The sequence below is a fragment of the Vigna radiata genome, chromosome 3, assembly GCF_000741045.1.
Source record: "Vigna radiata var. radiata cultivar VC1973A chromosome 3, Vradiata_ver6, whole genome shotgun sequence".
Taxonomy (NCBI): Eukaryota; Viridiplantae; Streptophyta; class Magnoliopsida; order Fabales; family Fabaceae; genus Vigna; species Vigna radiata.
This window is the reverse complement of record NC_028353.1, coordinates 1,490,976-1,504,505: the sequence shown is the minus strand read 5'-3', so window position 1 is coordinate 1,504,505 and position 13,530 is coordinate 1,490,976. Positions and strand designations below refer to the sequence as shown.

The 13,530-nt window shown below is 31.7% G+C and overlaps 1 protein-coding gene across 2 annotated transcripts; it reads right to left on the bottom strand.

Moving 5' to 3' along the window:
• Positions 1-2,236: 2,236 nt before the first annotated feature.
• On the bottom strand, positions 2,237-10,243 carry LOC106757986 (serine/threonine-protein kinase Nek4). 2 transcript variants are annotated; one of them, XM_014640860.2, is made up of 16 exons: positions 10,031-10,243; positions 8,849-8,983; positions 8,613-8,679; positions 8,333-8,398; positions 7,964-8,010; positions 7,806-7,851; positions 7,614-7,694; positions 7,460-7,502; positions 7,302-7,351; positions 7,131-7,212; positions 6,936-6,985; positions 6,854-6,859; positions 6,379-6,452; positions 5,915-5,966; positions 4,154-4,609; positions 2,237-3,625 (listed from the first exon to the last, which is right to left on the bottom strand). In XM_014640860.2, exons 2-16 carry the CDS (start codon positions 8,932-8,934, stop codon positions 3,026-3,028), a joined length of 1,806 nt encoding a protein of 601 aa, XP_014496346.1. In that variant the 5' UTR covers positions 8,935-8,983; positions 10,031-10,243; the 3' UTR covers positions 2,237-3,025. The 2 variants fall into 2 exon arrangements, with proteins under 2 accessions (XP_014496346.1, XP_014496348.1); XM_014640862.2 differs by lacking the exon at positions 6,854-6,859 and having other exon boundaries at positions 10,031-10,242.
• Between the last annotated feature and the right edge of the window lie 3,287 nt (positions 10,244-13,530).

The following is a 13,530-nucleotide window of genomic DNA, read 5'->3' as shown; positions in this document are numbered from 1 at the left end:
TACGTGAAGGAGGTACATTCATAAAAGAAAAGTGCAGTAGTAGTTTGTGTTGGAGGCACAAAGACAAATATGATTGCAAGTTTTAGGAAGAGATAAGTTTGGTACTTTGTAGGGAGTAGTGAGCAACAATTTGAGCAGATAGCGTTAGGGTTGCCAAGTTTTAAAGTCTAGCTTAGCTGTTTCGATGGTGTATGCATTATGCAGATTGGCTACAGTGGAGAGAGTTTAAGATGGTGAAAGAGAAGTAATTATAATGCTTGTGGGTCTAGTCATCATAGATCTCATTTGACTGTGTGACTTACAAAGTACCATGCAAAGTGTCCAAACTAGCATTATAGCCATGTAGATCGTGTTCATTCAGCTTGGCTAGGGTTTATAGGTTTGAGACAGAAAGGATTTAAGGTTTTTTCTTTGGTTTGGTTTATAAAGGAGTTCTCAGAAAAGAAAAAAAAAATTATTAAATAACCCTTTTATAAAGTTAAGATTTTTGTAGTCCTTCATTCAATTGAAATTATATTTTATGGGACAAATGTGAGTTATTAGATTTTTGAACTAAACAAAATTCACTTTTTAGGGACTAAAGGGTCTCTCTGTAATCTACAGGTTAGAAACAAAATGGGGTTGCATAATTTGTTTTTTTAAGGATCGAATTAGGTGCTTACTTAATTTTTATTGAAGGCCAAGGTTGGGTATGTAAGTGAAAGTTCAAGCACATTTGAATGGTGAGGATTGAAGTTCCAGTATATAAGTGAAAATCGTTTGGATTCACTGAGACATTTTTTGCAAGAATGGAGTAAAGATGGTGAAATCCCTTTTTTGTTCAAAAGTTGAGTGGGAATAGTGATTGAAAGAAACAGAAGTTGTCGTACATTTCTAAAAGATAGCAACTGAATTGTTCACGATCCAAACAAGTCACAATCACAAGGACGATTTTAAAAAACGTAACATGTCCTTAAATATTTAACAAGAAAAATAATGAAACCAATAATAATAATATAATGATAATAAAGTTAAAAAACATGTTAAACTATGTCTATTCAATAATGCAGTGTACAATTACTTTGACTCTAGAAATAATGTTCTTAAAGGAAGGTGAGTGGTAACAGTTATATGAAGGATGAGTAGACTCTGTTGTCTTGGGTTGAGTGAAGGCCTCTTTTGAGATTATGTCAGCAGATTCTCCACAATTTAACTGTGAGGAAATGAGAGGCTTTACAAAAGAACAATTCTCTCCTTGGGATCATACATTTCTACAAACATGTATGCCCAGTTGGAGTTACTGATACTCATCAACTTTCGTTACTCCCAAGTCATAACATTGTGCACTAAATGCATACTTTTCTTTTTTTTCATTGTCACTGAAAAAAATGCCAAAAGAAACACGCCAAATCTATTATCACTTTTACAACAGTCAATTAATGTAGCATTTATTTTAAATATTTTTGAATCCCATATAAGCTGCTTTGTTTTTTCAGAAAGATATTGCTATAATATTATTAGAACCCTTCCAATTCTGGAGCTTGATGATTTTGGTATTTAGATAAATGAAGCCATTGGAAGGAGAGAACAGTAGGGGGCTTCTCTGGACAAATTGATTTCTCTATCTTCCCAATAGTTAATGCCCATGGGTTTAGATTTCTTGGGCTTCCAATTCACAATAAATGGCCTATCTTCCTATTTATTCTTAGGGCTCGTACTTCATGCACCTCTTTTTTCTTCCTGCACCTCCATCTTAATATTATGGACGAGGGATGGTTACCCCTAGGGATGACAACAGGTCGGGTCGGGCACGGATAGTGCCTACCTGCTACTCGACCCGCTAAGTAAAATTGTGTCTGTTACCCGCTTCGCTATCCGCTGGATACCCGACTTAAAAAAACCCACGGATTTTTTTCAACCTGCGGGTTCCCGTTGGATACCCGTTATCCAAACTCCAGAAAAAAAAATAAAAAATAATAAAAATAATAAACAGGTAATAAAAAAACTGTCGGGCTGGCCCATTTAGTCTCTTTTAGATCAGAAACCACTAGGTTTCTTATTCTCAAAGAAAGGGAGCAGCCTAGCCACCACCTCCTCCAATAACCTCTGCACTCTCTATAACCTACCACCACCACCACCTTCTTTTATCGATGCCGCAACAGCTCTGGCCGCACCATTAGCGGTGCCACCATGTTTTCCGGCTTCACCGTCGTTGCCATTACCCTGCTCTTCTCCTTGTACAGCGCGTCAAAGTGGAAATAAGGGTACAATTTCGAATCTTCCTCCGCTTGTTGCTTTCGTTCACTTTCTTACTTGTTGATGTTCTCCCACTTTTCTTTTCTTTGCACCTTTTCGCGTTTCAGTTATATATAAGCTTCCTCATCGAGGATGAGATCTCCTCCCATACGTTCTCCTGATACTTTGCATCTAGGTTCGTTTGGAACGGTAGAAGGCGGCAGAACCTAGTTCTAATTTGAAGAAGAAACCCTAAAAAAGATTTTATTCTGATTTGAAAAAACCCTAAAAAGAGATTTGGGCTTGGTCCAATTTTAAAAAGCAGATTCAACAGAAAAGAAAGTCTAATAAATAATTAAAGGATAAAATTGTAATTTTTTGATACCCACGGATACGATAGTGTGATACTCGAACCCGACCCGTTAACAAGCAGGTATTAAAATACCTGCTACCCACGGGTACTAAATACTCGTAACAGATTTTATCCATGAATACCCGCAGGTACGGGTTTTTTTGCCATCCCTAGTTATCCCTGTGTGGGTTGCTGTTATACACTAGTCTCGTTTTTTCAAGTTGTCTTTCTAAATGATAGGCCATAGTTCAACGTTTATAATCTTCAGAAAACTTTATAAATGAGAGTTAATGTGAGTATTATTCTATATGATGCATGCCTGTTGTGCACTAGTCCCTATCTCAAGGAAAATGCTAATGCCAACAATAAAAGCCACTCTTCATTATTCTACCGTCAACATACACAACATTATGTACACTGTCCGTTAGCAATGATCAGAACGTGCATGAAAAGAAAACCTTAGACCACAGTTTCCTTAAAGCTCTTGGTCAACCAAATTGCTGTTTCTCTAGGAGAAACCTTCTCAGGCCCGAACGGCTTCAGCAACACCCCAAGCTCATCAAACCTTTGTTGTTGAAGGAGTCTGGCACTGAACTCCAGCAAACCCTCCAAAGCCTCTGCACGTTGCTGGTATGATGACGTGTCAAACCTGCGCTGATCCACCTCAGCAGAGGAGCGAATAGAAACACAAGCTTTTACATGCTCGGAAGGGCATTGAGTTGCCTTTGGACTGGGGCAAGCATCACTGATAATGTTGGGGACAGTAACTTTGTCCTCCTGAATTGTACACTTGACCATTGTGATGGAGCAATCAGCAGTACTCCGTGTTGAGCTTGAAGAGCAGCGAGCTGAAGTTGATGATGGTCCACGAACAGGGAAAAAAGGATCCTCACTGTAAGCCATTGGGTATTCAGCCATCTTGTCGATTCGTGGTGCATTAACAGAGACATTAGGAGAGTCCACACTTCCAAGGACACAGAAATTGGTGTACAAGTTTGTCGTCGCCCTGGCTCTTGTTGGTGAGGAAAACCTTCCAGATGGTCCCTTAGATGCTGGAAGCTGAAATCAAAAGTAGAAACTTAAGTATATAGCCGGGATTCCATGGGAACAAGTGAACTCTTCACCAAATCAAACGTTGCTAACTACATCACCAGTTAGGCTTTGTGCACTCTTCGCTCGGCTTATTTTGTGACAATCATTTATTATTATCAGTTTTATAAGAAAACTTTTACAAAATAAGAGAATGTTTAGTTTAATTTCTATATTCTACCACTACAAACAATTATATTGTCAACTAATTAAAAGTCATTGGTGATATAACTTTTAAATAGTTATTGTAACACCAGCAGACTTAACACACCGGAATTTGTGATTTCATAATAGTGCAAAAATGTCATCTTATCTTTTGCTATATAGGACGTGGACATGCTCACTTATGCATGTAGAATGAGCAAACTGCCTAATTCTTCACTCACACCATTGGGAATAAAAGAGAAATTAATTCAAATAATTTAGCACGAATTCATTTTTTTCCCAATGGACATCAAGAGAAATGGAAATAATGGGTCATGCCGAGGATGTACTTACTGAATCTCGGTCTGGACCAGTATAGGTTGTCTTTGATGGTGCAATTGTTTGCCTTTTGGCAGTGGCAGAAGCTGTAACTGCCCTCAATCTTGGTGTTCTTTCAACTGTTGAGAACTTCGTATCAGGATTGTATTTGTTACCTACACAACCCACGGATAGTTCATAGATTTTCTCTTCTGAACAAGTGGATAATCCATGTGCTCTTTGAGTAGAACACTGAGAAACTTGTTCAGTTCCAGAAATGCTAGGATTCAGTTCCCTGTCCTTGCTAAATGACAAGCATTTATCTTGGTCAGAAAGAGTAGAAACAGATTCTGGCTCCACGAACCGAGTTCTCCTTACATAATTTGGCTCCGGCCATTGGAAAGGAAAAGTACTTCTTCTGGGGCTATTTAATTTAAGGTGAATCTTTTCAATGTAAGGCTGAAGATGCGGATGATTTAGTAATTCTGAAGCCTGTCAAAACAATCTGTGGTTAATTTGTTTTGAAGAAGTCTACCAAAATAAAGTTAGCAAAGAGCCAATGCCATACAAATTTTTCCTACACTAGTTATATCATGGATGAAAAAAAAAAAATATGAAATCAAAATTTGGAAATTTAGTAATATCTCTCATGAATGTTATTGTGGGCGCTCATTTACTGAAAACTTACAACAACTTTCAAGGTTGCTTCATAAGATCGAAGTGAAACTTAAACTAACGATGATGACTACAAGGGTAATAACAAATTAAAACCATATATTATATATGATCAGAACAAGAATAGATGAAGACATCAAAGGAAAAGTATGATTAATAATTTTACTGCACCCAAAAGTATGGTGAAAATCGAAACGAAAAGCATAGGTTAAAGGTCTAAACAAATAATCCTCTAACTAGTTTTCTGGCTTTTGACGTGCATGTTGATGTACATGCCAAATGCTTTTGCTTAAATACTTATTTGTATAGTATTTTGTATATTATGCATGCTCAGAAGTTTCTTCTGCCTTGCTAACTGCATACATATCTCCTTAAAAAGTGATGAACGTGGTACCCTAACATTTTAAGTTTTGACATTTTTATATGAAAATAATGTACAAGTTACCATTTTATCCAAATTTCCTAAGCTTTCTATAGTTTTACTCCAATCATGTAAAGGTTTATGTATTATTTTAAAATTTAAATCTCTCAATCTCTCCCTTTCTGTATATCTCTACAGATTAATGCTCTAGATCTCTCTTCACATTGCCCACCTTGACCCCAATCTATATATTTTCTATTGTACTTGACTCTGAATTTCTCTTGCATAATCAAACAAGTATGTCAAGTAGAAGTGTAAAACTAGAATTCTGTATATATATGCTTTTCCCTTTACACAATTTTCGATACCCAACTCTTAAGTGACCCAAACAACAAGAAATAGCTCATTGCAGCATCTATGAACTTGAATAGAAATGTCTTAAGAATTGGGCCCCAGAAATGAAGGCTGAGGAAATAAAGTCAAATAATCTAGAAGAATTGCTCTGCCTAACAACGCATAAGGTGGAAAATTAAAATTTAAAATTATTTATAAGAAAGAAAATAAGAGCACAAATACAAATCTACATTTGTCTGACTGTATAAGAGATTGTCACCACTCTTTATCCAAAACAAGACAATGGATTAATAAGTCTTTCATCTTTATATAGTATTTTACTTTTTCATTTTTATCCAATGTGGGACTTAGACTCAATTCCCAACGCCTTAATAAAGGTAATCAAATTCCCAAAAGATAAAACTTACAGTTGGCCTCAGCTCTGGATTTTTCCGCAGCATACTTTTGACGAGCCCTCGACTGAAAGAATAAATATGTATGTCAAACAAGTGACACAAATCAAGTCACTGAAGGAGGTTCGTCACTTAAAGGGGGAATAATGATGAGGAGAATGAATGAGATATAATATATACCGGATAGGGCATATACACAGAATAGGATTGTTCACTGTTACGTTACCATTGCAAAATGTAAAATGGTAAACCAATTCTTATGACTGAATTATACGTCATCCTTGTACTTCTACCAGAATGTTTTGCCCTTGTGTAAATCAAGTATGTTGAAAAACGGTGTAAAATTTTAAATGATGTGACACTTAACAATTAACATGTATAACTCTACAACGTTAAGAGTTAAATTTCATATATTTATCAGTTAGATAAAGCGGCTAAAAACAGACAAGTCAAAGATTCTCACGAAACAGAGGACTCACAAAGCAGCAGTATACATAGTTGGCAGGGGAGCTACTATACACTTGTTTATTTTGTTAATCAATGATTGTATGTCCTGCTCAAATGAAGACAACACACACAAAAAAATTAAAAGGGTACAGTCGATGATTTAATGTTGAGATATATGGAAATGTGAAATAATGGGTTAGTATGACATCATAAATGGATGAGAAGCATTCCAAAATGATACAATTTAAGTCTTAAACACGAACACGAAAGCTTAAAATCGAACAACATAGTTTCAAGTGTTTTAAACAAATTTTTGCACCCTTATAAAAATTTCCTTCTTAAGACTACAAAGTTCCTGGCATTTCATTAAAGAATTGAATACAAAAGATTATTAGACTCAACAAAGATTAGGATAGTCACTTTAGAAATGTGGAATATTGAAAGTCAGATACGCTTATTATCCAACAGCATAATTTTACTTTAACCGAATTATTGTATTCCACGTACATTCTCCTACACAAGATTAACAAGTTTTGTAAATAACATTTCATGAGAAAAATGGATACAAATGCTTTGGATCGTAACTTACAAGTGCTTTAAAAGCTGGCTTGTGAGCAGCCATTTCATAGATACAGCATCCTGTCAAATGTTAATATAATATATACATTTGATTATTTTGTCAATCAAAACAAATGACAAATGTGGTTAAAAGGTACGGTAAAAGAGGGATCAACAAAGAATAATCAAGATATGGCAATAGGAGTACAAATTCAATCTATCCTACCCAAAGACCAGATATCTGACTTAGAGCCATAGGGTATGTCAGCAAGAAGCTCTGGGCACATATAACTTGGTGTCCCAACGACCTAAGTTTAGAGCAAGAACAGACAGAAATTAATTCAGACAAAAAATGTCGAAACAGTTTACAAAAAAATAGTTTGCCAATATCACTCACCGAGGAAGCAAGATCATCAGATGTCAACATTTTAGCAAGACCAAAGTCCCCTGCATCCACAATTTTTTGCATGCGGATAGTATACAACACACCAAAATCCCAACTTAGAGATGAAACCAAAAGAGCAGTGTGAGGATAAAATGAGTAAGGCTATTTACCTAGACGTATATCTCGATCTTTTGTCAAGAATATATTTGAACACTGAAACAGATGAAAATCACACATCAGCATAAGGCTGTTCCTCAAAGTTCTCTGAGATATTAGCTACATAACATCAACTGTTGCTTAGCTTAAAGAAGTCCTGTCCGTTACCTTGACGTCACGATGAAGGATATGATTTCCATGCAAGTAATCAAGAGCCATCAGCAATTGAACAAGCCACTTGCAAAGTTTCTGCATGCACAAGGTTGACCTATAACAATTATTTTATATAGTTCAAAAGATCTTGGAGTTGGAAATTGGAAAGGCTCGGTTGCGAATGGAGTTTTTGTGAAAGTGATCAACCTCTTCAGAAAAGTTGACACCCTTAGCCTTTTTTATAGCTTCAGCCCTGTTCAACAGAGCCAAACTATTAAAAGATTACATAATTTGGCTAGTAAAAGACAATGTGTTAACAAATGCTCTAACTCAAATATTTAAATACAGAGTAAATTATAACTTACATATCCCCTCCTTCACAATAGCCAATGATGATACATACAAAACAACCCTGCAAGTAAAGGTACCAACTTGGCTAAATTCAGTATCTGAAATCAATCAAATTTATAAACCAATAAATTGGAGTACAATACAGGTTCTTCTATCAAGATTTCTGTTACTATGATAAAAAAAAATAAAAAAATAACACGTCTGTAAACAAATAAGTAAAGACCAAAATACTAAATTTGAAGAACCCAAAATAAGGTTTACTTTTGGCAAAACATTTAAAGGAAAAAGGATTCTTGACAACCTTAGTCGATAAAAAATACACGGGCACACACAAACATGAAAATCAACAGAGTTAGAAAACTCTGCTTGAAAATAATGCTAACCTTTTCGACCCACGAATCTTTATACTCCACAATAAATGGATTTCGAACTTTAGATATAAGCTCCATCTGCATGACAACCAATAAAGCATCTCATAATTCAATTAATGAAAAACCTAGGCTTAGAGATCAACTTCAAATTTCAAGGTGCAAAAACTAGCACAACAATAGAAAATATACAGGAATGAATATTTCATTTTCTACACGAAAACGTCTGGCCTTCGCTAATCCCTTCCAGAAAAATGACAATCATTCAATAAATCCAACGCTAAGAATGGGTTACCTCCTGATGGGCAGATCTACGGGTTCTGTCAGTTTGACGAGCAAGACGAATCTTTTTAAGAACATACCTAAAATATAAATGTAACAACTCAAAAAAAGTAACCATATATATGATATAACAGGATGTCGATATTAGCAACAACGATAAATTCACAAATAAATACTTAACAAATTAACCTGCAAAAGGATATATAATATCTTAAAACACATTTCAACAAGATATTGGGTGATACTCACATTTTCTTTTCGTGCCTATGCCTCACAAGCAGAGCAGAACCAAATGCACCCTTGCCAATTTGTTCTAGAATTTCATACTGCTCCATTTGAATTGAAATCACTTTATCACCCACTATCAGTGATAGAGTGAAATTCCTGGAAATGATAGCAAATAGCAACACTAAACTTATCATAATAAATAATAACAGACACACCCATAATGTAACATAAATCATTGCCACTATGAATATGCTGAACTATTTCCAATAACAAATGATGAACAGATTGAGAACAAGACATCCACAAGAAAAAATTCTGCGGTGATAACTGACAACTCTACCAGATTCTTACAGAACAAGATCTGAAATCTGGACATAGAAATGCAACACGGCTAAAATCAGGTAAGTATTTACCACTTTCTGCAGACAAGAGCCTTTCTCGTCAAGGGACTAATCATTTCCAAATTATAGTTGTATAAGAAACATAAAAAGCTGTCATACAATACAAGAGCTGTGTAATAAAGAGCACCATAGTGACCAATCAGTTCTGGTTTAGTTATTTACTTGCTTTAATTGTTCAAGGGCACCAAGACCAGCAATTATGTGGTTAGGCTTTAACGGCAATCATTCAATACTGCTGAATAGGCTGCCCATAGTACCTTCAGTTCCAAGGATTTATCATTCTCGTATCCATCTACTCATTAATCTCACCCAGGACGAAAAACATGTTTTAAGTTTATAACTTTGCAAAACCACGCGACCACCGAAAAATTAGATTCTTTTAGAATAAAAAATTCAAACTTGCCAACTAAAAAGTGGGACAAAACACAGAAATTAACTCCATAAAAGCTCAGTTACATTAAACATGGTTTTCATTTCATCACATCGTAATTACAAATAACAAGTGCATAATTCAGATTATCAAGTCGTCAGCCAATCATAGACCCCCCATATCCTCCATAAGCTGTGAAACATGACAATTAATAACAAAAAATGAAAAAAAAAATTACAAATAAGTGTTTCACATCTAACAGGTTAGTTTCCCAGTGATGAATGAAACTGAAAACATAGAAGAGGGGGAAATACAGAATTCCCATTAACATACATAAGCACAGCAAGCAAGTAATCTTAGAAGGCAAAACGTATATACAGATAACAAACAAGAGCAGAATTTGCAATGAACAGTTATTACAAGGAAAAGAACCTGAATTCGTGAAATTGAAAAGCAATTCGGCCAATGGTACAGAGAAAATTGCAATTGCAGCTTTGTAAAGTTAGCACCGAGCAGCCCCTGCTAATACTTTAAGCCAGCATAAACCATATCATACAAAAATATTACTAAACCATGATTTTATAATGTTGTTGCTTTTATTCTATTTTGAAATCGAGCAATCAATATTAGAAAGAGAGAGAGCGCCAAAACCATAAAGAAGTAAAGTGCACGCAAAAGCGACTTGTGATTCCAAAACGTGAAATCATTATACTATTACATATTTTTTTTCATGCAAAGATTTGTACTATGATACAAGAAAAGAAAATAAAAATATAATATACATACACACACAGAGATACACATTTGATAAAGTGATTAAATGGTGAAAAAAATTAAAATATATATGAAAAATATTCATAAATAATGTAACTCTTAGAAAAGCAGTAAAGAGATGAGAGTGTGTGGAAAGTGTGGAAGCTTTTTGGTGGAAAATGAGATCACTTGACGACAAAAGAGGTGCACGGGTGGTCTGGCAGTAAGGTACAATTTTTAAATCTTTTCAAGTTAACTTATATTTCTTCTTATATTTATTTTAATTTCCTTTTTATTTATTTTTTCTCTCATTCAAAAACAGGTTCTTTATTTACTTTTTTTTTTATCAAATTACTGTTTTTAACTATAAAAAGTTTAGTGTTATTACAAATATTAATCTTAATTTTATAATGATAAAAAAAAATCAAACTTACCATACCCTAGTCTTGTCCTTGTTTAAAAAAATTAACACCCGTGTTTAACACGTTTAACAGTCCTTCCATCTACTTTTGATACCATCAAACAGACCATTAATGTTGATAAATGAACCACGCTTAAAGAAGAGATAAAATGTTTGATTAAGCAAATAAAAACAAAATGAAACTTTAAATAAGTATGAAAAATATAGTTAAGTATTTATTTAATAATCTTTTTATCAAAGAAGAGTTTTATTTTATGTAAACTTAATAGTAAATTTATTAAAATCAGTTTAAAAAAACTTTTGTTAAACCAAGAGTAATACTTGTAAAGGAATGTTTGAGTGCAAAAGTAATATTTGGAAAACATATTTTACCAAAAATAAGTCAAAAATATATTTGTATGTGTTTTAAGAGACTTTTGGTAATTAAATTAGTAATTATAACATTTTAATTTGATAGTGAAATTATCAGTAGACTATCGTAATCTTGTAATAAATGTATTTATTTTTCTCTTCACGCATCATTACTGTTTTAATGACCTAATAAAGGAAAAGAAAAGCATACACTTCATTACTCAAAAATGGATCAATGTCATACGTTTTCCATAAATAATTCGAAAAAATAAAATAAAAAGACAACTTAACTTTCGTTGCTATGTTTTACATATTTTTCTTTTAATAAAACTCCTTAAAATAATACGTTTAACAATATTATAAAATTCTTTGATCAATTTAAATAAATTCTTCTAAATATTTCTTATAAATTGAAAAATCTCCTTCCAACTATCCCATACACTTTTATATTTAAAATGATCTTGGAAGTCTAAAATATAAATACTAAACAAGTTTGTCCTTCTGTCTACCTGAAAATGATAAAACTACCATAAACAGAAGTTAGGACTTGCAAAAAAAAAAAAAAAAACATAGAAATACCGTATCATTCCAAAATAATATTTATTTTCTATCCGTTTTTATTTTTAATCATTGTGAAAATTCATTAAAAATAATTATAGTTAAATAACAATTACCAAATAAAGTAATATCTTATATTTATATCCATATATATAAAAGAGATTCTCCTTTCTTTTTAATATCTACATTTTCTTTCTAAATTTACTCTTTAAATAGTTTTTTGTTAAATTAAAATAATTATTTTATCAATATTACTGTTTTTTAAAATTTAAAATTTGACTGATTTTTAAACTTAATCATTTTTTAATTACAAAAATACTTATAAAATAAATAAAAACTGTTTATAATAAAATTATAAAGATTATTCATATTTAATCTTATAATACTAATAATTTTATTAGTTTTTTATTATCATAAAAAGAATAACACACCTATGCCGCATTTGTTATCTAAATGTTATAATTGTAAATAACCTTTTGAATTTAATACCAAAACCAATTTAATATATATATATATATATATATATATATATATATATATATATATATAGAGAGAGAGAGAGAGAGAGAGAGAGAGAGAGTAGAATAATCTCTTGTGTATGCAGATAGAATAATATTTTATGGACTTAACTAAATTTTAACTTTTTAGTAAAATTGAATGTTTTTAATTGAGTTTTTATTAAATTTGTTTGATTGGTTAAGTATTTAAAATTTATAAAAATTAAACAATGAAAACTAGGTCAAAATTTTTGAGTACTCAATTAATTTAAAAAATTAATAAAAATTATCTAAATTTATCACAGACTTGAAATATAATTAAATCTATTTTTTTAATTTGGATTTAAAATAAAGGGATTTTTTGTTTCACCTTTCCTATGTTTTACTTTTAATTATAATTTCAAATTAAAAAACTAATAATATATAAAGGAATACATGTTGAAGTTATTTATTTTAGTTTTACTTATGTTTTAAAATTAAATATATATATATAATTATTTGTTTATACAATCATCATTATTAATATTAGAGTTAAATTAAAACTGAAATTTATCATTGTCTAAAATTTTAACACGTGTTTTTTTTTCAAATTTAGAAAATAAATGAATCTTTTTAACCTAATTACTTAAATTTTTTAATTTATTAAACAGTATTCCAAGATGACATTTATTTTATTCATGTTAATTTAACATATTTTAGTTCAAAAAGCTCAAAGTCTAAAAAATTTAAATTTAAAACAGTGTTTAACAAGTCAAAAAAATTTAGATATATAAATTAAAAGAACTATATTTATTTATTTTTAAAATTCGATAATTAAAATATATTAATGTTTAGAACAATAACAAAATTTAATTTCGCGATAAGTTTATAAACTAAAAATATATATAATCTTTAATATTATAAGGAGATATATGTTTATATATTACGTCTCGAATATATTCTTTTAAAACTAAATATAGTAAAAGAAAAAAATATGTAGACATTTTCAAAAATATTTATTACTAACAAACTAGTTTTAATTATTTTAAAAATTATGATAACCAAATTTTTGAAGTTCCTATGTATAAACAAATTTTTGAAGTTCCTATGTATAACCAATTTTTTTTTATAACATACTCACTTTGGCTACTATTAATTTAAAATTTATTGGTATACATATATACCATCTGTTCAACTTTATATATGAGAACATTTTCCCTTGTAGTTAGGTTTTTAGTTGATTCAGTGTCAATTCTAAGTTAAATATTTAAGTTGGGTAGTCCATGTCTTCTTTTAAGAAAATTAATGTTTGTCTTTATTATATTTCCACCTTTTTTTTATTTTTATTAGATATGTTTCATATTTGTATTACA

Coding starts and splice junctions, on each gene's coding strand:
- LOC106757986 (XM_014640860.2), bottom strand. CDS start 8,934: ATGGAGCAGTATGAAATTCTAGAACAAATTGGCAAGGGTGCATTTGGT. Junction 7,213..7,301: donor CTGATGATCTTGCTTCCTCG/GTGAGTGATATT, acceptor CTCTAAACTTAG/GTCGTTGGGACACCAAGTTA. Junction 5,967..6,378: donor ACTATGTATACTGCTGCTTT/GTGAGTCCTCTG, acceptor TTATTCTTTCAG/TCGAGGGCTCGTCAAAAGTA.